Raw genomic sequence first — 23,570 nt, 5'->3', positions numbered from 1 at the left:
TAGCTTCATGCTTCATATAGAGGTTAGTACACACCAACATATTCAACCACAGATCAAACATATTTATTCTTTTACAGGCTGCTGCTAATTCATCATAAATATACAATCCATGAACTCCGGTGACCAAAGAAACTAAAGATTCCAGTATCTCAATACCACAAGATGAAATCTGCTTTTTTCAGTTTTATGTGAATAGTATTAAATGTTTTGGGAGGCTTTTTGAAAAAACTGCTTGTTCTTAGATGAATGTAAAGAGTGAAACATGATATCAGATACATATGTAAAAGCTGTGTCTGAGTTCACCATAAGCTGGATCATAGTGGTATGTTTGTGTAAAACTGAGGGTTCCAGCCATTTATCAGCTCCACTTTGAGAAGTGGGTGAACCACAGTGTTGGAGGAGAACAGTGCCTATTAGAATAAATTCAACATAGTAAATATTTGTATATATTTAAATATATGAAACCACAAGTATTTTTTATACTTAAAGGTTGTAACACATCATGTTGTATACACATTTCAACAGAGAAATAAAGAGATTTGTTTTTTAAGAAATCGGGGCATTGTGTTTTTTTACTCTCTTACTGAGTAGACAATAAGGAAATGACTGATTTGTGAGTGGAATGAGAACGATGGCAGAATGCCTTTTAGAAGAGTAGTGTCGTGTTGTGAACGATGGCAGAATGCCTTTTAGAAGAGTAGTGTTGTGTTGTTTTAGAAGAGTAGTGTCGTGTTGTTTTAGAAGAGTAGTGTCGTGTTGTGAACGATGGCAGAATGCCTTTTAGAAGAGTAGTGTCGTGTTGTTTTAGAAGAGTAGTGTCGTGTTGTGAACGATGGCAGAATGCCTTTTAGAAGAGTAGTGTTGTGTTGTTTTAGAAGAGTAGTGTCGTGTTGTGAACGATGGCAGAATGCCTTTTAGAAGAGTAGTGTCGTGTTGGTTTAGAAGAGTAGTGTCGTGTTGTTTTAGAAGAGTAGTGTCGTGTTGTTTATGTCCATGAATCTGTCTTCTTCTGTATGTATGCTTAACTTTTCATCTTCTGTCTGCATATTTACTAGTATTGCGTGCTTGTGCTGTCTCCTTCTGTGTGTGTGTGTGCGGTTTTAGTGTGTGTATGTGTTTGTGTGTGTGCTCTTCCTCTGCCACGGCAGTAATCCCCTTACTCTGGCTGTAGCAGTGACCATCTCCTTAGGTACTGGCTGCTGCTCATTGTATTGTTGGGGGTAGGATCAAGAGACAAGAATAGGCTTACTGAACACACAGACAGTTCTTGGAATACAGCATCAAACACCATCTCTCTTCTTCTCACTACAGGGACAGTTTCAATACACTGCCAAACACTCTTATAGTCATTTCATCCATTATTTATTCTGTTAAATATCCAGTGAGAAGTCATCCAATTCTGAAGTCAGGTAAATATAAGAAATAAAAGACACAGTAGGTGATAGCAGGTGAAGATAAATTAAGATGCAACCCACTGATTGGTCAACAGACCCTGGCATGGAGGAGGCAGAGCTGTGATTGGCTGTGGCCGAGTCATGGTGCCAATCCTCGACAGAATGAGATTTACGGCATTAATGTCCTGCTGGAGGAGTCGGGAGATAAATGCAGATGCAATCCCTGCTGTAGCGTGACTGATCCACGGTCATGTTCAGCAAATTGAAGCAGATTTTTAAGGCCCCTGAGCCCCCAAAGGCTCCTGAGGCCCCGGCACCTGCCCCTGCCCCACCAGCAAAGGTAAGACTCTCCAGCACACACACAAACATAATCGACCCATAGCACAAAAGCATAGCCGCTTACACTTACACTTCCATATAGGATGCAGATAATTCACAAGGAAACATACTTAATCCTTAATATATACACTCTTATCCTATACTTCACTGTTGGACTACAGCTAACTTACTGTGTCACAAGGTTATTTCACTGTATTTTTATAATGTTGGTTGCCTTTGTGTGCATTGGACATGTAATGGAGGCAGTGAATCTGTGTTCTGAGGTTTCTGCAGTGTGTATCTTCTCAGACCCAAGTTATGTCACAGCTAGGTATCTCTGCCAATTACAAGTCCATGTGGTGTTATCTAAGCCTTTCAAAATGTGATTTTAAAAACCGATGACTAATTCCAATAGAAAGATGAACGTTTGTCCTATAAGATTAATGTAGGATTGTACAGGGCTGATTGTATTGGGCAAGTAGAGAGAGCATTTTGAAGAGTGTAGGACAGTGCAAATGGTGATTACTCTTCTGAAAGCCTAATCAGAGACGCTAATCTTTAATGCCGAGCCAGACAGCTGTACATCTGAACACAAACAGGTGAATTCTGTCCCCCTTGTATATTGTTTATAGACTCATATTAACCCATGGATGCTATGGGATTGTTAATAAGCAGCCAAAATGTTAACAAAGACGGAAAACACCAGGCTGGAAGGTTTATATGTGTCTGAACATTATGGGACAGTAGAATGCATTTGAGTAGTAAATATTCTCATGGCAGTACAAACTAGTGACACAATTTAATAACATGGCTCACAAGGAGTTATATGAATGGTTAATGTTTGAACAGTTTATTAATGCAATAAACGGTAAGCTAAAATGTTACAAGTATCCGTCAAACTGAATGTGAGGTAAAAACCAAATACAGCTGTAAATAAAAAAAAATTTAATAAACAGGTTGGACACCAATTACACCAAATACACTTAAAATACACTGGTTTTTTTTGTCCCTCAAATCATGCCACATTCTGCCCTTGTTGCCCTTAGAAGAAATTCTATCCTCTTGGACTGGTTATTCCAAAGGGGGCTGAATTCGACCGAGAACTCAACTTAAACTCTAATAAAATTATACAATTGTGACAGGTACTTCAGATCACAATGAAAACTTGATCAGACTGCTGCCCATATTGTAAGGGTCAATTCAAGACTAAATATGAATATGTTACATTCATATACATTTACAGATACTTTTAGTCACAGCTTAAGTAGTTTTTGTCAAAGCTATCTACAGGTCAACTCTGTGCCTAGGTGGCAGGGGTGCGACCTCACCAATGCGTGACAGGGTGGGGGGGGGGTTGGGTCCGTAAATATCAAAGAAGCTCTGCTGTCATCGTAAAACTTTTGTCGAGTCTTAGAGGAGTCCTCTGTTAAATCACGGACCAATTATCCCTCTGTTCGTACTTTCGATATCTAGGTGTCCATTCTGTAGATTTCATAATTTTCATAGTACATTATTTTCAGAGTACATTCTGCCTTCTGTGGTATGTAAGGGCACAGAGTGAGAGTGGCCTTCTGCTAATCTAAATCTACCCTTGTGATGAAAATACACTGTGCAGGAGCTTCAGGAGGTGCTTGTCAAATAATGTTTTTGAGTCTCTTAATCTAACAGGAGGAGGAGAAGAAAGATGAGGAGAAAAAAGAGGAGAAGAAAGATGAAGAAAAGAAAGAAGAAGAGAAAAAAGAAGAGGCAAAACCTGGTGAGTACACTGGCCTACTTCAACAGGTGTGTGTTCACTTGTGTGTGAAAGTGTGTGTTGGTCAATGGATGTATATTGATAAAGCATACACATTTTAAGCATTTTGTCAATTCTAACAAGAGGGTGTTGTGGTTTTGATAAAATGAGATGTGTTGAACATTTGATGAGCCTCTGTAGTCTCTCTAAGTGTGTGTGAGTCTGTCTATCTGTGTTTGCCATAACTAGCTGAGAATATTTGGCATGTAGCATTTTTTTCAAAGGCACCAGCTGCGGAAGCAGAACTATAGTTAGTGCACTATTGCCATGGAATTGGATTCCTTACCAATATTTTGTATATTATTGGTCCAGATAGTTTTTTTGTGTATATTTACTGTTGCCACTGACTAATTTTCAGTAGATTTCCGTATGGTTTATTCCCATTCCGTAGCAGTAGGGAGGATGGTGTTTGTCATTGCTGTGGTGAATCCTAGTCCAGTAGGCCTATTCCTAGGCCACTGCTCGTTCCGCGCCCTCCGAGGCGCACCTTACTGGGCCCAATGGCCCCAGTCATCGTGTCCCTATGGAACACCTTAGTCAGGGTAGGCCATATGTTTAGTCAGTAACTTTGTGACAACAGAAATTGATCAGAGGTAAAATTGAAGTGAAAAGTGAAGTGTGTAGAACACATTTTTCTCCAAAGCTGAGACCAACAGTACCAACTTGAGCATGAATTGAACGTCAAATGATTCACTTTGTCACTTTGTTTTGCAAAAAACAGAACCTATTGATGAGCTAAAAGTCTTTTAATTTAAAGGATTTGAGAAAGTATGTTTGCCCGGGTGTATTCAGCCTGAAAGTGCACTGTTCCTGTAAGGGTCAGTGTATGACTGTGTCGTCCTCAGGACTTTGTACAGTAGAGTCTCTCTTATTACTCAAGAATTGGAAAATAAAGCGGTTTTAAAATATGTATTAAATTAAGATAAATACAAAATAATACAAATAAAAGTATCATATTTTTCAATTATTAACTTAAGAGCAGTGGCCGGGAACACAAATGAAGCCAAGAAGAAAGCAGAGACCTGGGCTGAAGTGGTGGAACAGAATTCGTCGATCATGGTCTATGGAAAGAAAGGCTTTGTGTGAATAGATCTGTATTGAAGTCAAAGACAGACATGAGTGCAGCAAACCCAGTATGATCTGGAGGAGTACAGTAGAGGTGGACTTTAAATTAGAAATTAAACTGTGGACAAAACATAACCAGATGATGATAGCTGGAAAATGCCAGAAATGAAATGAATGAGAATGATTAGAACTGGGCTGCTGTATTGGAGCTGACATGCTCAGATGGTCATAATGACTGGTGTTGTGTGTCTCATCGTCTTAGCTCCTGCTCCTACTCCTGCTGCAGAGCCTGCCAAGCCTGAGGCCACCACTCCTGCTGCTGCTGCTGCTGATGCACCTAATGCTGACGGAGAGGACGCAGAGGGGTACGATAGAGCAGACACCACACCCTACTCACACACACACTCTCTCTATATATCTCACACACACACACACACACACACACACTCACACACACACACACTCTCTCTATATATCTCACACACACACACACACACTCACACACACACTCTCTCTATATATCACACACACACACACACACACACACACACACACACACACACACACACACACACTCACATGCACGCACACACACACACACACACACACACACACAAAGAGTTGCTAAGCTATTCTGATTGTGAAAAGGGACGGTTTTAAGTCCCTTGCTATTTCAGATAGTGGAGACAATACCTCAGCTATATATGTAATGGTGCCGTCTCCACCACTCTCTGACCTGTAGCTTGTGACTCCAAGAGGAGCCAAAGAAGCTTAGCCGATTAGCAGTATTTGTATCCTAAGAGGGTCAGGGGATTTGGCACACGTGCAGAGAAAGGCCTTCTGGGAGTTCTGGTCGTCTGTACGAATTTGTTTATCTGTAGTTGTCCTCTTTAGGCAGACACAGAACAATTCTACCTTTTCTGTATTCACAATTATTCAGGAATGATAATGTTTAGTACATATTTTTCAGTAGCCAGATGGGCATGCTTAACTGCAGTGAAATAGAATTAATAAGAAACAATGTTGGATAAAAAATGGTAAATACAGTAATGACAATGTACTACCATTTAATTATAATTTGAAATATCAAGGTTTGTCCTGACCTCAATATGATGTGATTGAAAATAAAAATAAGTTCATCGAGCCACAAAGTTGAATTTATTGTATATGTATTGTCCCAAATCACTAACTGTCGCTGGGGCTTATAATTAAAGAGAGGGTGAAATTGAATTCACTGTAATGAAAAATGATAATGAGGAGGATTGTGAGGATGATGATGATGATGATGATGATGATGGTGATGATGATGATGATGATGATGATGATGATGATGATGATATCTTCAGGGAACCGGAGAAGCCCAAGCCAATCGTGATTAACCGCTACGCAGACGAACTGCTTAGGGATGTTGCACAACGCATGAAATTCCGCAATAACATCTACAAGGAAAAGGTCCTTGACCCCTATGCCTCTTCACCAGAGTACAGTCCACCTGTCAGTGAGTGCCCCCACACGTTCACACCCAAACACACACGCTATATGTGATATTAGCAACACCGTTGTATGTGATATTAGCAAGACCCTGAATGTAATGCCTCTCTTTGCATGTTATCATAGCTATATCACCTATCATCCCCTACTCCTCTGACCTTACCTCCTTACCCTCAGCGCCTGTGTATCGGATCCCCGACTTTATTAAAAAGCAAGAAGCAGAACGGATTGCAAAAGAGGAGGCAGAAAGGAAGAAAAAGGAAGAGGCAGAAAAGAAAGCAGCAGAAAAGAAAGAGAAAGAAGAGAAGGACAAAGAGAAAAAAGCACTGGAGAAAAAAGAACAAGAGCTTAAAGAGGCGGAGGAAGTCAAACCAGAGAAGACTTCCATTCTCCCAAAGATCAGCTGTGCCTGGATAGATAAACTTCTTCTGCCCATTGAGGACAAAATGGATGGCTATTTGGGGAATACAATTGACCCTTTTACAGGTGACGTACCCTAACCACTAAACCTGATGCTGACAAAAGCATATCCCATCAAAAAGCCCACCCCCTTGCACTGACATTCACTGTACTCCAGCACTGTACTCCAGCCTAAGTGGTAGTGTTTCTGCTTTTGTGATCATGTCTTTGTTTGTTTGTTCCACCAGATCGCCGGTATATCAAATGGCTCAGCTTAGTGACTGTGGCCTTCAATTACAACGTCTGGCTTGTACCAGCACGCTTGTGTTTTCCATACCACACACCACAAGCGATACCCTTCTGGATCCTGTTTGATATCATTTTTGACCTGGTAAACGTTATTGATATTGTGATTTTCCAGCAACGGCTGCAGTTCGTCAAAGGCGGCGATATTATTGTAAGTGTGGAGGAAAATTAGTGAATTTGTAGTCATGTGTGGAGACTTTGTTTCGCAACTGACATCATTCTCACTTTTTCAGAAAGACCGGGTGATGACCAAAGCTCACTACAGAGCAACTCCACGCTTTAGGGTCTGTTTATGTGTGTGTGTGTGTGTGTGTGTGTGTGTGGTGTGTGTACATGTGCATTTTTGTGTTGTGTTGTGTTTTGATTTGCACTTTCTCATCTTAAAGTGGTACTTCATTGTGTATTAAAATGATAAACTCTGTGTACCCCTTAAAAGGCTGGCCTCTACTCAGCCAACCTCTTCAAGACCTGCTCCTAAAGCTTGATCTATAAATCTATAAGTCTCTATTTACATGACCACACTATAACCACATCCTCCAGTATTTTCCATTTCAACCAGTAGTTTAGATTGTTAATGAAAAGTAGATGTGGAGATTATAGAGGATTAGAGATATGTCTGAGTCTGGTGGTGATCTCTTCTTCTCTTCTCTTATCCACAGTCAGACATGATAAGTATCATTCCATTTGATGTGCTCTCTCTCCAGTTTGGATTCCTATCGCTGTTTAGATTCAATCGCTTTTTAAGGGTAAATTAGTCACTTTGCCTAACTCGCAGTTAGTTACCCAACCCTAACCTTAGGGTTGTTGCTAGATCATTTGTCAAGTGTTCAGTCTAACGTCCTACACTATTATATGATTATTTGACCCTGTGCAGCTTTTTTCAGTAAACATGTGACTCTCTCTTCCAGGTAGATTCTTTTAATGAGTTCAGCGATCGACTAGAGAGCCTCATGGCAAAAGCCTACATCTGGAGGTACATCTCACATTTGTGAAATATCAAAATGTATCCACATTGGTGGATAAGTAGTTCCCAGTAATTCAGGCTACTGCTGTTGCTAGAGGCCACTTTACTGTTGAATAACTTACAATTTCACTTAGATTTTGATGCTCTAGTAGAACTGATTTGTGCCTGTGTGTGTGTGCCTGTGTGCCTGTGTGTTTGTGTGTGTGTGTGTGTGTGTGTGTGTGCTTGTGTGTTTGTGTGTGTGTGTGTGTGTGTGTGCTTGTGTGTGTGTGTGTGTGTGAGCAATATTTTGTGTTTTGACAGGGTGAGTCGAACCATCTGCTACCTGTTGTACTTACTTCACCTCAATGCCTGCATCTACTATGTGGCCTCAGTCTCCCAGGGTTTGGGCTCGTCGAAGTGGGTCTATGATGGCAAAGGATCCGCGTAGGTCATCCCCTCCACACAGCCACACAGTTATGTCTTGAAATTGACTAAAGATACTAAATAAATACATCTCTTGTCCTCCTCCCTCTTTTACTCGCAGGTACCTGCGCTGTTATTATTATGCTGTTCGGACACTGATCAACATTGGGGGTCTTCCTGAGCCACACACAGTCTTTGAAATCACTTTCCAAATGGTGAACTTCTTCGTGGGTGTGTTTGTCTTCTCCAGTTTGATTGGACAGGTAAGAGGTGTGTGTATGTGTGTGTATTTTAGATCAAATTGGTTACATTTTAAGAGTGAACTTTGCTTTGTACTACCACAATATAATAATAATAATAATAATAATAATAATAATTCATTTTTATATAGCGCTTTTCTAAATACCCAAAGTCACTTTACAAGTGTGAAGACAAGCAAACAAGACAACAGTGAGATATAAAAGACAAAGGATTAAACAAAACAGAGCAGAACATTTTAGAAAGAAAAGCTGAACATATGGGTCTTACAGTGGAGTGGAGGGAGCAGGGGATTAGCAGGTGAAGGTGAGGTTGAAAAGGGTGAGTTTTGAGGGTTTGTTTAAATAGTGCTGTGTTGGGAGCCTGACGGATGGGGAAAGGGAGGGCATTCCAGAGGGAGGGTGCAGCAACAGAGAAGGCCCTGTCACCCCAGGTCCGGCGCTTAGTCCTGATGGTCTTTAGAGGGTTTTCGCCGGGCGGACCTGAGGCAACAGGTAGGGGCGTGGAGTGGGAGGAGGTCAGAAAGATGTGTTCATAGCGGTGGGTGGAGGTGAGGAGACGGCAGAGTTCTGAACATATTCAGGTTTATTGAGGACAGTGTTTGGAGAGCCATATAGGATGCTGTTGCAGTAGTCAAGTCTGGAGGTTATGAGGGCATGAATTAGAGTTTGGGTGGTGGCAGAGGACAGAGAGGGCCGGAGGAGTGCAATGTTCTTGAGGTGGAAGAAGGCAGTTTTGGTGATATGATTGGCGTGGGGTAAGAAAGAGAGGGTGGGATTTACAGTTTTTCACTATTGTTAAAAAGTATAAAGCGAAAATTCGGCACAATCTGCACAACCTTCACGTCATGTATCAATCGCTCGCCCCAAGTGGGAAATACTTATGTTTCCCTTATCTACATTAGAGTCCGATTTTCCTTGTGAACACACTGATGTCAATTACACATCACGTTGTTGTCAAAACAGTGTACACAAAGTTCTGTTGTTGCACACAATTTTCAAGTAAAATCTCAAAGCATCAACCTGCAAACCACAAATAGTCAAATCTCTAAACTTTCAGGTCTTTTGACCAATTTGCAGTGAGGACTGCACCATTAAAGTGTCTTGAGCCTCTGTTTTGTTGGATAAACTATTGAAAACTTTGAAAAGATCCACAACCAGAGAAGGAGAGGGGTAAGAGTGAGAGGAGGAAGAAGAGGAGGACAAGAAGGAGGAGGAGTAGGAGGTTGAAGAGTAGGAGGACAGAGAGAAGGAAGAGGAGGACAAGGAGGAGGAACAGAATGAGGACAAGGTGAAGAAGGAGGAGGATCAGGAGAAAGAAGAAGGAGAATGGTCATCTCTAATGAGATTTGGGCCGCTGTGGTAGACCATGTTTTCATGGTTTTTCATTAGAACCTTCAGGATGGAGAACAAGTACGAAATCTGTTTGCCTTGTGTACTGTAATACTGCATATCAATATAATATACGTAGTGTGCTCACAGTATTTGTATTTTGCAGGACTGAAAGAGAACCACACTGTGGAGGAAGAAAACACACTTTCAATATTTTTTGAAAGCAAAGTAGCATTTTCCAGGAGATATAAAGGGTTTTGCATTTTCAGTTAGTTGCTTTGGAATTTGTGTTTAGAGTTTTGAGAACGAGGCATGCTTTCAAAAAATGTGTGTAAGCAATTGAGAAAAACTATAAGCATTTTGTATACAATTTTATGTCAATACAATCTGGTGGAACAGGAGACTAAAATTGTAAATATGGTTTGTGAGAACAACGGTATTGCTGTTTTATGTTTGACTATGAAAAATGTAGGCCTACACTGATAAATTTTACAAAAGGAGAAAGGGCTCAATGAGTCATTGTCATTCATATGGTGTGTTTCGATGATTGTGTTTTCAATTTTGCACTTCTGTGTGCTGTAAATGCTTGGTAGTGTGCAGCTAATGCTTAGTTGTGTGTACTAAATGAATGTATGTGTGTGTGTTTTGAAAATATGGCTGTGTGTACCAAATGAAAACACGAGTTCCATTTTGTGAACAGTTAAGAGATTTGAGAGCAAAGAGTCATCTTGCAAAGGGAGTGTCAGGTTTAGCATTTTGTGTGTGAGGTTTTCAATTTTCTGTGTGCACTTTTGAGAAAGACGTTACTGTTTTGAAAAACGGGTTTTAGCAACAGTGAAAAACTGTAAGATGATACCAAGGTTTCGGACCTGGGTGGAGGCATGGTCTCTTCCTGCCGGCTCTCATAGGCATACTTAAGTGTTTCTAAGCTGTCAATGTATCGCACTGTTCTTCATAGAGATAACCATTGTCTCGTGATGTAACAGTGTCGTGGCACCATGACTGGTAACTGTCACAACAGTGTGATGCTGTGGTATCTTAGGAGAGACACGTTGTTATGGCAGGACTAATGACAGGACAGGACAGGACATCGGCCATAACATTTTCAGGACATGGCCATGGCAGTCTTATGACGTAGGATTCAAATACATTATTGGGTGATAGTCCATCAGTACATCGTTATTGTCCTGAACACAAGATCCTCAGATGTGTGATCATGCATTCGTGGCCTTGTGTTGTGTTCAGATGCGAGATGTCATTGGAGCAGCCACAGCTGGGCAGACATACTTCCGTGCCTCCATGGACGGGTGTGTGGCCTACATGAACGCCAACCACATTCCTAAGGTGGTGCAGCAGAGAGTGCGCACCTGGTACAACTACACCTGGGACGCACAGGGCATGCTGGGTAGGCTAAACACAAAACACAATATTCATATACTCCAAGGTGGCAAACTCCGCAAAAACCACATTGAGGAGTGCTGCAAATCACACCGTAACATGGTGTTATGTGTGTACTCTTCTGAATTTGGTGGGCCTTCTAAAGTGTTGTGATGTGATTGGACGCTTTTCTTTGTCCGCCAGATGAAGGGGAATTGCTGGATAGTATGCCCCTGGTCATGAAAACAGCCATTGCTGTAGACATCAACCTGTCCACCTTCCAGAAGATAGACCTCTTTAAGGTCAGGTTCTTGAATGTTGCTATTTGATTATCCTGATACTATATGGATGGAGTTATTTTAGTCTTAATGGATGTAATCTTTTATAATAATGTCCTGTTGTAACTTCTTTAACTTAATTCAGGGCTGTGATGGCCAGATGCTTGTGGACATGTTACTGAGGCTCAAGTCCATTATCTACTTGCCTGGAGACTTTGTGGTGAAGAAGGTGAGTTTTTGACACATAATTTGTGAGTCCACATATTAAATGTGCAAGCTGACTTGACCTTCTCTCTTCACCTCTTTAGGGAGACATCGGTAAGGAGATGTACATCATCAAAGCAGGGGCTGTACAGGTAGTGGGAGGTCCAGATAATTCCATCGTCTTTGTAACACTGAAGGCAGGATGTGTGTTTGGGGAGATCAGGTAAATGCATCATGCTATTATTAGCATGTCTCCCTACAATCATGTAACGCTAACCCTTATACCCTGAGAGGAAGATCTGAGCCATCATCATCTGACAGAGCTGTTCCACAGTCTGTTACAGTCATCAGCTAATGGTGGCAACCGCAGAACAGCCAATGTAAAGGCCCACGGCTTCGCCAACCTCTTTGTGCTGGAGAAGAAAGATCTTTTCGACATCCTAGTCCACTACCCAGCGTCCCAGAAAGTGCTGGCCAGGAAGGGGAAGTAAGTAGTCTTGTGTGGCTGTGAAGTCATACGTCAATAGAGTGAAAGGGGAAGTAAGAGAAATGACCCCGCCACAACAAACCCAACACTACCGATGATAGCCAAGTGTAACCACCCCAGATTCAAACTGAGTTTTAAGATCTGTGATTTCGTAATGAAGTGCGAGTGCAGTAGAGGTTGGCTGAAGTTGAATTTGAAATGTGTGATTGAGAATGGGAGACGGGTGTCAAGCCAAGGGATTCATGTCATGGTGCTGAAGCTGGGGAACAGAAAAGCTAGAAGGATGTGGTTTCAGGAGCACAGAATGAATGCGATGGGTTGTTTCTTTTGGTGTAAGTGGTGGATGTCAGGTGTGTGTTTATGTGTGTGTGTGTGTGTGTGTGTGTGTGTGTGAGTGAGTGTGGAAGGGAGGTTGTAGGGTTGAAAGGCAGGTTAGTTGAGAATGCTGGTGAGGTGTACATAACGCAGAGGGATATGCTGATGCTGAATTATGCTATAACTGAATATAAATGCAACAATTACTGTGAACTATTATCACAGGGGTCTGCCCACCATCAGGTTAGTACTGTTAAATGGAGCAGTGCAACTCTACTTTCACTGAATTTCTGAATCAAATAAATGCCTTTGAAAGGTCGGGCTTATTAGTCAAAGCAGTGATTCAAACAGAAGATTGAATGGGGGTCTTTGAAGTTTCTGAAACTATATACTGTCTTATCACATCCCCAGACATCTCCTCATGTCTGGCTGTAGAAGACTAGTGGGGAAACTGACCAGGATGTATGCTAAGGAAAGGGGTTGTGACAGACATGTATAGTAAAGAGAGGACAGACGTGGATAGTAAAAAAAAAAAACTGTACTTGGGCAATGTGTGTTAAAAGTGGTGCGTGACGCTAAACTGGTCGTCCTCCTGGTTTGCAGGAAGCTGATGAAGGCCAAAGGCCCAGCTGGTGCTAAGGCTGATGAGGACAAGAAAAAGGCTGTGACACTGTTTGGACCCAAACCGCCCACCCCAAAGTTCCTCAAAGCTTTTGGTACTGTTGGAAAAGGGGGTTGGCTGGAAAAACTCAAGGTACGAAATGCACCCTCACACACACACACACACACAACTTATACCTACTTAAATTACTTCAAATGGGCAGTAATGCCATGTCTAATGAGCACACAGTACACATAAGCATGCTGACACCTGTTTGTGAGGGAACACACAGTGCACTCACCTCACATCTTCGGGACTCACTTCACACACACGCCCTCTCTTGTGACGATTAAATCTTACTCCAACCCTGGGCACACAAAAATGTCATTCTGTGTGCATCATACAGTAACGCACACACACACTCTAACACGCCTCTTTCATTCTCTCTCTGTTGTCTACACAGGCTGCTGCTGCAGCAGAACAGCAGAAGTAATACCAGCTGGGAGACTGTGTGTATCTGCATATGGGTGTTACTATGGAGACAGTACGCCTTTGTCTGGGCCAGTCTCTGTATTTATTTATGTATACTATATATATATATATATATATATATATATATATATATATATATATATATATATATATATATCGCTACGGATTTGAGTATGTGAATGTGTGGTAATGCTCCTACGGCCAAAAGTGAATCCTTTAATTGACCTGAATATGGTCACAACAACGGCTAACACAAGAAGAAGTATTTCTGTGATGTCCATAGCACACCTCATTTTATTCAGCTGTTATGTCGGTTACAGGCTATGTGTTTTTCATTTTTTTCCATACCCACATTACAAATTGAGGTATATTTTAAAGGTATACATTTCATACAAGATTATCATGCCAGGATAAAAGGCAAGATTGTTCTTTTGTGACGTCCTTATGCAAGATTGCACCTAATGCCCAGATTGAATGTGATTCATTATTTCTGATTTTAAACATACGTACATGTTAAAACAAATTATGCAAACAGAGTTTATTTCTTGAGCTATAACGATTACACAGGGATTGCTTCTATGTAGTATTCAGGTTATGAATTCAGGCAAATTAATCTGTAATGACATGAGATACACATGAGATTATGGCGTTTTAACAGTCAGTTCAGTTGTGATCGTGTTGAGTCAGGGCTTCAAGGCCCACAGGCTCAAAACACAATATTTAAATAAAATGATGTATTCTTTATTTTTTTAAACATGTAAAAAAAAAAATATATATATATGTTATACATGTTAACAATTTCTATAAGTACTGTGGAATAAAGATGTAACGGATATTTGAATCTTTCATATTTGGCACTTCTGGTGGATGGCTGAAGGTTGGGCCTTCCCAACAGGGAAAAGGTTCACTTCGGAACATTCTGACCAAAAATGAATTGGTTCAGAACCTGAAACCTGTGTGTGTGGGTGTACATAGTAGAAGCAAGGGAGGGAAGTGCGATGAAAGGAAGCTTTCAGTTTACAAATTCCAATACATAGACACAGTGCACATAATAACATAATAAGAACATGATTTAATATTAAAAGCTGTTATCAACAGAAAAAAGAAAAAAAGAGATGACTGAAAATACATATTGTAAAAAAAAAAAATGTAATTTGCAAATGATTATTATATCATTACCTGATTGCTCTAAATTAATACTGAAGTCATAATATATGGCATCTACTATCTTTAGCAGAAAATGTAAATAAGACACATACATACATTTAAATACGTATTTAAAACATATGTGCAAGGCCACGTATACTTTCAGAAAGAGATGCTGAACAGTGACCCCTTCTGGAGAAACACGCACAGTGCTAAGGCTGGTACAGAGTTGCCTGAAAGGTAATAACAAATCAAGTCAAATCTCTCATTTTCTTAAACTGATTTGAGATCAGTTATGCCTATGCCAACTGCAGAGACCTAGGCCATAATGTTTATTCAAAGTTGGTGACTTATGTCCAGCCCTTGCGACCCCCCCCTAAAAAAGGACATTTCTTTGCAAATAGGAGTGTATCTAGTGACTTGGCAAATAACACTACGGACTTGCACCAAGACAATAATGCTGGAATATAGCTGCAAAGTGTGCAAGTCCAGTCTAGTGCTGTTGATAAAGCTGCATTGAAAACATGATACTAGAGAGGCAGAGTTGATCTCAACCTAGCTGCAGTTAGTTTTTACATGAGGCTAGCCGCTCACATCAGCTCAACGTCTATCTACAGATGGGTTTGCATGCTGTGGGGTGCTGTATGGCTCTTGACGAGCAGCACGTAGCCTGCAGGGCTAAAGGGTGTAAACATTTGGTATGGCATTACAAAAACGAGGGTGAAACACCGGGCGACGGAATATGAGATGATAGAGTGTAGAGGTGGTTGCTTGTTTTGGTCGAGGTTGGTCAGAGAACAACAAACTGGTGTCACGGTTATGCCTCGAAAACAGCTGTTTCAGCGATCCAGTTTGTCGTTTGAAGGAAATGTTATATTATGTCTATTGTGACCATGAGAATCTCCTTTGACCAACTATTCCAGTAAGTCGAAAGAGAGCCATGCACAAGCTTAAGCACTAAAAGCAGTGTTAAGGCAATCCTGTTTGCATATAATAACAAAACCTAAAAACAGTGTGAGTGTGTGTGTGTGTGTGTGTGTGTGTGTGTGTGTGTGTGTGTGTGTGTGTGGATGACTAAGAGAAAGTCTGATTGACAGCTCCAAGGGTTCAGCCACAAGAATTCAGGTCTGAGTTGGCTTGGAGGGCAGAGAAGGTGGGGAGAGCTTGGTCATGTTGAAGTAAGTGACCAGCTGACCAGGAACCTCGGCGAGAACACTCTGGGCCAGCGCCTCTCTGGGAGACTGGACATCAGGGGACGGAATCAGAGGGAGAAGGGGGGGGGACAGACATAACGAAAAGATCAATGTCAAACACCATCACCAAAAAATGTATCAATGCAATCACTGAAAAGTAGGCAAGTGAGGCATCTAGAAATGTTGACATAATATGTACACACAGACAAACAGCAGGTATGCACATAAACAGCAGGTATGAACTCAAAAAACAAATGTGAACCCAGCACTCAAAATCCAACAGACCATGGAGGCAAATTTCTGCATGGTATTTTGGTTGCTTTTGGGTGATTCTGACAGCAGTGTGGGTGAGTCTAAGCACTTGAAGCTGAGGATGACGGGAAAGGGGAGGGGGGGGGGGGGGGGGGGGAGGAATCAAGCATGCAATACTCAGAGGCGGATGGCATGGGCGGCGGGCAGGCAAGGAAGAGGGTCAGGTAAGAATTAGCCCTACATTACTAAGAAGGGGCAGGATCATGGACAGGCATCAGTTTGAGCATTCTGAAGTAGGAGGAGACCTGCTGGGGTAACTCGGCCAGGACGCTCTGGGCCAGAGCCTCTCTGCTGGCCTGCAAGGAGAGGGAGACACAGGGAGAACTCAGGAGGATGCTAACTAGGGTCGTCTAAAATAGCAGCAGTCTAAAGGTCGTTTTATACTCGTTTTTTTACGCAGAACCGTAAGCACGTAAGATACACAAGGGACTCGTTTGGTTTATGGTTCCTTAAGGTTTCCTAAGGTCCCCCAAGGGTTGTGCGTGTTGCAAAGCAATTCAACGCCAGAACTGTAGGTTTTATTTTGAGTGAAGTAAGCGTATTTATTGCAGTGGGACAAAGGAAAAAAAACTTGAAAGTGTAGTGGGCGAAAGGCTTGATGTTATGAATACATGTGTTACACGAAATACAAAGGTTGGCAATTCAGTACCAGTGGCGAAAAAGACAGATCACTTGATGCGGAAGTTGGTTTATTGATATATCTTTTAATGACGACCACAGCGCTTTAAAACGACGTGTTTGTAATAACTACTTACTAACCGAGAGTTAGGTCATGTTAAACACAAGGTTTTCAAACTATAGTAGTCAAGTCTTCATCATCACTTTAACACATTTACACATTTTCGCTGCTTCTGAATTGTACTGACCTGTACTTAGTCCTATAAAGTAAGTATTACCCGATATCAAAATGTTCGCGAATTCTTAAGTCTTTATTCTTCAACTCTCATGGTACCACGACATTCAACTGGTTTCCAGCTTGTACTGTCGTTGCCATATAATAAGTTACATTATTCAAAGGTGAAAGAATCACCAGGTGTACCTTCACATCATGAGTGTATGCTGTCAGTGCTTGTAATACAATGGTGTTGGCCGCAAGTTAACGCATTAATGTTAGCTTTTGTATATGAGCGGGGGTTCCATACTATCAAACTCACCCTTGCCTCACGGGTGCAATTGATTGATTCACATCAATATGAATGGATGACATGACTAACAAGTGGTGGAAAATGAATACGAAAGTATCTGTTTGGTGAATTAGCGCGTTCTCTCCAAACAATCGCAGTCAGCGTTTTTTTAATGTCAACACAGTGGTATACCACATAATTATCATCTGAAATATCACGTTATGTCAAAACAAACCTTTGATCTAAACAGAATATTCAGTATGGAATGTGAATATATCAGAGCAGTATCTTATATCGCGTTTGACAATTATGCTCCGATTGCTGTTCAGGTGATTTCTCCTATTCTCTCCATGAATTTGCGCTCATTTGAGTGTCCTTATTAGCGTTTAAAGAGGGTTTGTAAAGATGCTCATATCTTCGGACCTCTTCTGTTATGTTTGTTCATAATCAACAATAATACAAGAATAGGCTTGTGAGACTCCAGGCTATTCATGATTCAAAAATATTCCGTCTTGTCTTGACTTTTAAAAATGGCAATCCTATGCTATGAAACCGGAAATGTGAGACTCCTTAAAGGACGCGGTTAGCAGACCAATCACAGTCTTGCGGGGTGCGTGGCTTTTTCGGATAGTGACACATTTTGGGGGACGCACTTAAGCACGTAAAGCGCAAGGTGCTTTTATGCATCATACGTGCTTACATTTCTGCAAATTTCTTACAAATTTAACTAGGACTCAACTAGAGCCTCTCTGGGGGCCTGCAAGGAGAGCGAAACAAGCGTCGCCTAAAATAGCAGCAGTCTAACTATGACTCAACTAGAGCCTGTCTGGTGGCCTGCAAGGAGAGTGAAACACAGGGAGAACTCAGGAGGATGTTAACTAGCGTCGCCTAAAACGATCTGATCAACTACATAGGAACACAGAGAACTAACCAAGACCATGAAAGCAGCTACATTTTGGTAAATTATCTCCTTTACGAAATTTAGTATCACTTTCGCAACATTGCGAGAAGAACGGGCACACACTGTGGCCATGATCCTTTGAGGGTGGCAGCACTCTCCGATAAGGGAGAGTTGCAGTCCTTATCACCAGAGCAAGCAGCAGCTGAACCGCCATCTCATAGGCAGTATTGCCAACATTGTGGTGTGCCAATCTGTACTCAATGGTTCCAAAATTAGTATTTTCCCCAGGAAATTCGTTTTTTTTCTTAAGTGAAATCTGTACTGTGTTAATGGGTGCCACGGGCAAAATTTTGATAAGTACTTGTAAAAGGACCAATATTTTTTGCATTCAGCCTACAAACGTAGACTTATTTGTAGACTGCAAGATCACTTTTTGAGAGGGTCTCTTTTCTTAATCACGTGAATTTGGCTGTGTCATAGTGTATTTTGGCAAACTTTTCATATTGTGGTGGAAATCTCTCATATTTTATACGTTTCTGTACACAAAATGCAACCCTTATAAAATAAAATCAAGGCTGAACAGGTTTCACTTTCTCAGTCAGGGTCATGCCACTAGACTGGGTCTCAAAACCCATTGACAGCAGACTCTTATTCCCTTTGACTTGGGTGCTGGCTGTTTTGTGTTTGATGGAAGACATTTGTGTCATAACATCATAGAGTCCACTATGGGCAATGCTAAATGTGGACCGACATATAGTGCAAAAGGCATGACTGGTAGACACAGGACTTTAACTAATAGAAGTGTATTCCTTGGTATAACTCTGGGAGAAAGTCTGTTTCCCTAAGAAATGGCTTTTTCTTTTTTTCAGCCATAATTTTCGGTTATAAAGTTTGCACGATAAATTTAAAAATGTATATAAAATGAGAAATTGTTCGTCCACAACAGAAAGATTGAGCTAAATGAAAAGACTCAGTAAGGCAAACTGAGCGAAGTAAGAAAGGAGCTCGATAAGACGGAATACTGTCACATGGAAAGTACTGCTCGACAACGCCCAGAAGAGCAGTGACAGCAGCGGTGCTCGTGTCAGTTTGTTGCCACTGTTGGTGGCGGCCATTTGTAAACTAAGAGCAGATGCGACAAGGTAACTTTATCCATCAACGTCAAAGGTAAATAGTCTTCATAATGCGATAAAACACATTCCCAATCGCTTGTGCGCACTTAAATAAATTACAATGAACCGAACTTCCCTATTGGTTTCTGTGTCGCTGCAGCTATAATATCAACCAATCAGCTCAAGCGTATCACGTCGGTCAATGTTAACAAGAATGGCGCCCTCCGCATTGATAAGCAGGAGGCCAAATCATGACACATTAAGCTTATTTCTCGAGTTACCGCAAATATTCTATTCAATAAATAATACTGCAAGTTGACCCTAAATTCGTATGAATGAGTCATTATATTCGTATCGCCGTATTTCCACCACATTTTCGTATTAGTACGGATCAATTCGTACGAGTTGGCATCACTGCATAGGCAGTGAAACAGTCTCACTGACATCAACACCTACACAGCTAACTACATAACTCGAGCTTACCAGGGCAACTGATGTCAAAGCTGCATCCCAGAAGTAGCAACTCCATTCACACAAGGTTGGCAATCCCATTACCCCAATCTTTACAGGCTTGTTCTGTGTGCAGCTGAAAAGCTACCATAACTGGTATGGTCACAGCAGAATATGACTTCCAATATGGCTACCACGTAACAACAACCTAACTAACATTATCTCACCGGAGATGTAGGCCAAATTGGCATTGGAAGCGGATCCTGAAGCAAACATCGATTATGCAGCAGCAGCAGCAGCAGCATGAACCTTTGTGTTTCCTCAGACACATTACTACTTAAAATCGCGTGCATGCGTGTGTCTGTCTGAGTGCGTTAGCACTCCCAGAAATCGAAACAGCCATGATTGCATGCCCAGAAAGCAGTGGAGCTGGATTGAAACGTGGCTCAGGCTGGGTAGCAACGAAAGACTCACGTTCTGGAAGTTTCTGAAAGGCACAAACTGCACGATGTCCCGGGCTGCCGTCTCTCCATTGGGGGCGCGCAGGCGGCCGTCGTCGCCGTCCAGGAACTCCATGGCGTTGAAGTCGGCCCCGCCCACGCCGATGATGATGATGGACATGGGCAGGCGGGAGGCGTTGACGATGGCCAAGCGCGTCTGGTCCAGATCCGTGATCACGCCGTCTGTGATGATGAGCAGCACAAAGTATTGCTGCGGGAGGGAGGGAAAGAGAGAGAGGGTGAGAGGAATAGAGAGAGAGAGACAGAGAGAGGGGGGGAGGGGGAGAGAGAGAGAGGGAAGAAGGGGGAGAAAGAGAGAGAGAGAGGGAAGAAGGGGGAGAAAGAGAGAGAGCGAGGGAGAGAGACAGAGAGAGGGGGGGAAGGGGAAAGAGAGAGAGGGGGAAAGACAAAAAAAAAAAGGTTGGACCCAATTTGATTGAGTCTGTCGGTTTACGGCAAACCAACATCATTTTAAGAATGGCTGGAGGGGTGAAAACAGGTAAGGAGGTTCAAGAACATAAAGCTATAGATAAGGGCAACTGGGCAACTCTACAGCCAAGAGCACAGGATACACCCAACAGCAGACCTATCTTTAACGACAAATGGTCTAGTACACCAGCCATTAGACTGAGGGAAAGGAGAGCAGAGGAGATGGCCTTTTTCTGAACGTTTCTCTTTTGGATGATTTATGACAAAGATTAAAACATCAGGCTCTTACCGAGGCTGTTCTCTGATTGGCTGCCTGGCTTGCAAACCTGGCCATGTGGTTGATGATGGGGGAGAAGTTTGTGGGGCCGTAGAGGCGCACCTGGGGCAGGCACAGTCTGTAGGCCTCCACCACGCCTTCAATACCTACCATACACACACACACAGACATGCGCACAAACACACACACACACACACACACACACACACACACACACACACACACACACACAGAGAGACAATGTGGTTGACAAACCAGGGGAGAGCTGTGGCTTGATGGTGAAACATTTAAGTTTCTGGCCCTGAACTTCAAGCTCGGTGATAATACAATCATCATGTCCTCCTGGTTTGGAGCAAGTTGGTACAACCTACAGATTCAGCTACAGCAAACTGGCCAGATGCCAGGCCTATGAGGTAACACCAAAAGGCAGTTGAAAAGAACGGCAATAAAATGGAGCTGGTTCGTGTCAAATTAATCTGTTTATGTGAGAGGAAAAACAGGACATGTAAACGTAAGGAAAGTGTGACTTCAACACTCTTTCTTGTGCCAGTCTTCTGGGGGATGTTAAGAGGCTAACTGGATATGCAAGAGAGTGTGAGCAAAAGAAAGATATTGGCTGCATGTAGCATGGACCACAAGTGGGTTTTTGGTTACAAGTTTGGTCAAGAGAGTGGGATCTGTGTGACAGTGCATGGGGTCTTCTCTGTCCACTTGACAAGCTACCGCTCAAACTTTTTCATCTTCAATCTACTCCGTTAACTAAGAGTAAAGAAGCAACTCACCCTGGCAGTATGGACTTGTAGGATTGAAGTTCAGAGGGAACTCGTGAGAGACCTGCAAATACAGAAAAAACCCACACCCGCCATTAATACACAACACAGACCCCTGAGAGAGAAAGAGAGAGAGAGCGAGAGAGAGAGAAAGAAAGACAAAGAGAGAGAAAGAAAGAAAGAGAGAGAGAGACGGACTGTGAAATCGTTCAATCTGTACCTGCCAGTTGGGTGGAATCTGAGCTCCAAATCCAAAGGCAGGAAACAGTTTATCACTGTAGGAAGAAAAGCCATAAATCAAATTAATTAATGTTCATGTCCATATTCATTTACTTTAAGCAAAAGGACCTCATAGTATTACAGCTTCTAAAATCAATAATTGTACCAACTGCTTATTGAAATTTGAATATTTGTCAAGAAAACATAATTTGCACTCTGTGAAAAGGTGAATTCTCCCCCTCCTCACTGTGGCAAAAAAAGGGATAGTGCCTTTTGGACTCCACCCCCATAATGGTTGGGGCTGGGCTCACCTGATCCCAATGTTGGAGCTAATCAAGCCAACGAGTCTGTGCCCTATTTAAAGGGTGTCTCATTTTCAAGACTTTTAGGCTGAATCCCATTTCTCCCGCTACCCCTTCGTCTTTCCCCTTCCCCTCCGCGTTCATGTGGAGGGGTAGGGCTGTCCCAATTCACGTTAAGACAGAGGGGTAGGGGAAGGGGAAGCGCTTTCTACCGCTCCAAACGAAGATTTTCCGAGGGCACACTTCAAACGGAGGGGTAGACTGATTTCCCTCAATGCATTGCGAACCCGTGATCATTAAAGAACAAACATCGCGCGAGTCCATTTAAAAATGTCGGAAACAGCAGGGAAAGCATCACACAAATGAAAGTATTTTCTTTGTAATTCATGATTTTAAAACTTGTTTGATGAAATGTTGCATTGTGTAAATAACAGCTGCAGGCGCCATGTTTGTTTATATCTGGTGAGTGACAGCTGTCGCTCTCCGGTAACGTAACAGCTGACGCTTCGTACTGATGACGTACATAATTGTTGAAGTGCTATCCCAATTCGAAGGGCTAGCGTTTCAACCCCTTCCGCTACCGCTCCGTTTGAAATAGCGAAGGCGAAGGGGTAGGGGTAAGGGTAGCGGTAGAGATGAGAAATGGGATTGGGCCTTAGATTTGTTTTGTTCCCTTGTTTTGTATGCCTTGTTCTGTGTGCCTTTTCTGTGTGCCTTGTCTCTATGCCATGTTTGTGTGCCTTGTGTTTTGTGCTAAGTGTATGTAGGTATTTGGTTTCGATGGCCAGGTAATGTACTCAGAATCAGGTTAGTCTCTGTGCCTAGGATTGGGGCATGGCTTGGGCTGAACAGGTGCCTGTGATTGGGCCTAAGTACGACAAGCAGGTGCCCAGGGTGCAGAGTAGTGATGGCGAAATGAAGCGTTATGAACCCTCGAAGCTTTCCAGCCAGACGTGTCGAAAAAAGGTTCACTACTCGAAGCGTCGTTCGCTCTCTAGTGACACCTGCAGGTCAATAAAATTCGGTGTAAGAAAGATTTTCTCGGGACAGTGAATTTGTTAAATTTGTTGTGGTGCGCAATTGCTAAAATAACATGCACACAAACGTATGGTGGAAGAAAACGTTTCTCCATTAATTCAAATTTCATTGTAGGCGAATACAATGACAATTAAGGATTTATTTTTGTATTCCTTGTTCTAATAATAGTTCGATCTGACCGCTAGGAAATATATGGTGGCACAACGGTAAGCGACGTCGTCTTGAACGTTGCTATGAACAGTTTCGAATCCTGACAAAAGTGAATTTTAAACGGTGCTTTAGATTTTTTTTAAAGCCTGTTAATTATCTTAACTCTCTAT

General features: G+C 42.1%; 2 protein-coding genes across 4 annotated transcripts in view; one reads left to right on the top strand and one right to left on the bottom strand.

Annotated features, from left to right (window-relative positions):
* Positions 1-1,644: 1,644 nt before the first annotated feature.
* Positions 1,645-13,478, top strand: cngb3.1 (cyclic nucleotide gated channel subunit beta 3, tandem duplicate 1; the record flags this gene model as incomplete). Its single annotated transcript, XM_080855503.1, has 18 exons — positions 1,645-1,734; positions 2,022-2,043; positions 4,832-4,934; positions 5,916-6,067; positions 6,238-6,546; positions 6,708-6,916; positions 6,999-7,049; positions 7,425-7,511; positions 7,674-7,738; positions 8,033-8,155; positions 8,256-8,397; positions 10,969-11,128; positions 11,305-11,402; positions 11,524-11,607; positions 11,687-11,805; positions 11,917-12,069; positions 12,988-13,138; positions 13,449-13,478. The coding sequence occupies 18 exons, from the start codon at positions 1,645-1,647 to the stop codon at positions 13,476-13,478; spliced, it is 2,148 nt and encodes a 715-aa protein (XP_080711629.1).
* A 556-nt stretch (positions 13,479-14,034) lies between these two features.
* The window catches only part of cpne3 (copine III), a 17,313-nt gene continuing 7,777 nt past the window's right edge, over positions 14,035-23,570 (bottom strand). The window contains exons 12-17 of one of the 3 annotated variants that reach the window (XM_080854821.1): positions 21,912-21,966; positions 21,704-21,755; positions 20,934-21,067; positions 20,190-20,426; positions 16,310-16,424; positions 15,738-15,864 (exon numbers count right to left, since the gene is read on the bottom strand). In XM_080854821.1, the coding sequence (XP_080710947.1) occupies positions 16,314-16,424; positions 20,190-20,426; positions 20,934-21,067; positions 21,704-21,755; positions 21,912-21,966 (589 nt within the window). In that variant the 3' untranslated portion in view covers positions 15,738-15,864; positions 16,310-16,313. Of the gene's footprint in view, positions 15,865-16,309; positions 16,425-20,189; positions 20,427-20,933; positions 21,068-21,703; positions 21,756-21,911; positions 21,967-23,570 lie in introns of all 3 variants that reach the window. The other 2 variants (XM_080854822.1, XM_080854820.1) reach the window with 2 other exon arrangements.

This window comes from Sprattus sprattus (genome assembly GCF_963457725.1).
Source record: "Sprattus sprattus genome assembly, chromosome: 17".
NCBI classification, from domain to species: domain Eukaryota; kingdom Metazoa; phylum Chordata; class Actinopteri; order Clupeiformes; family Clupeidae; genus Sprattus; species Sprattus sprattus.
The sequence above is the reverse complement of the archived record's forward strand: the minus strand, read 5'-3'. Positions and strand labels throughout refer to the sequence as shown.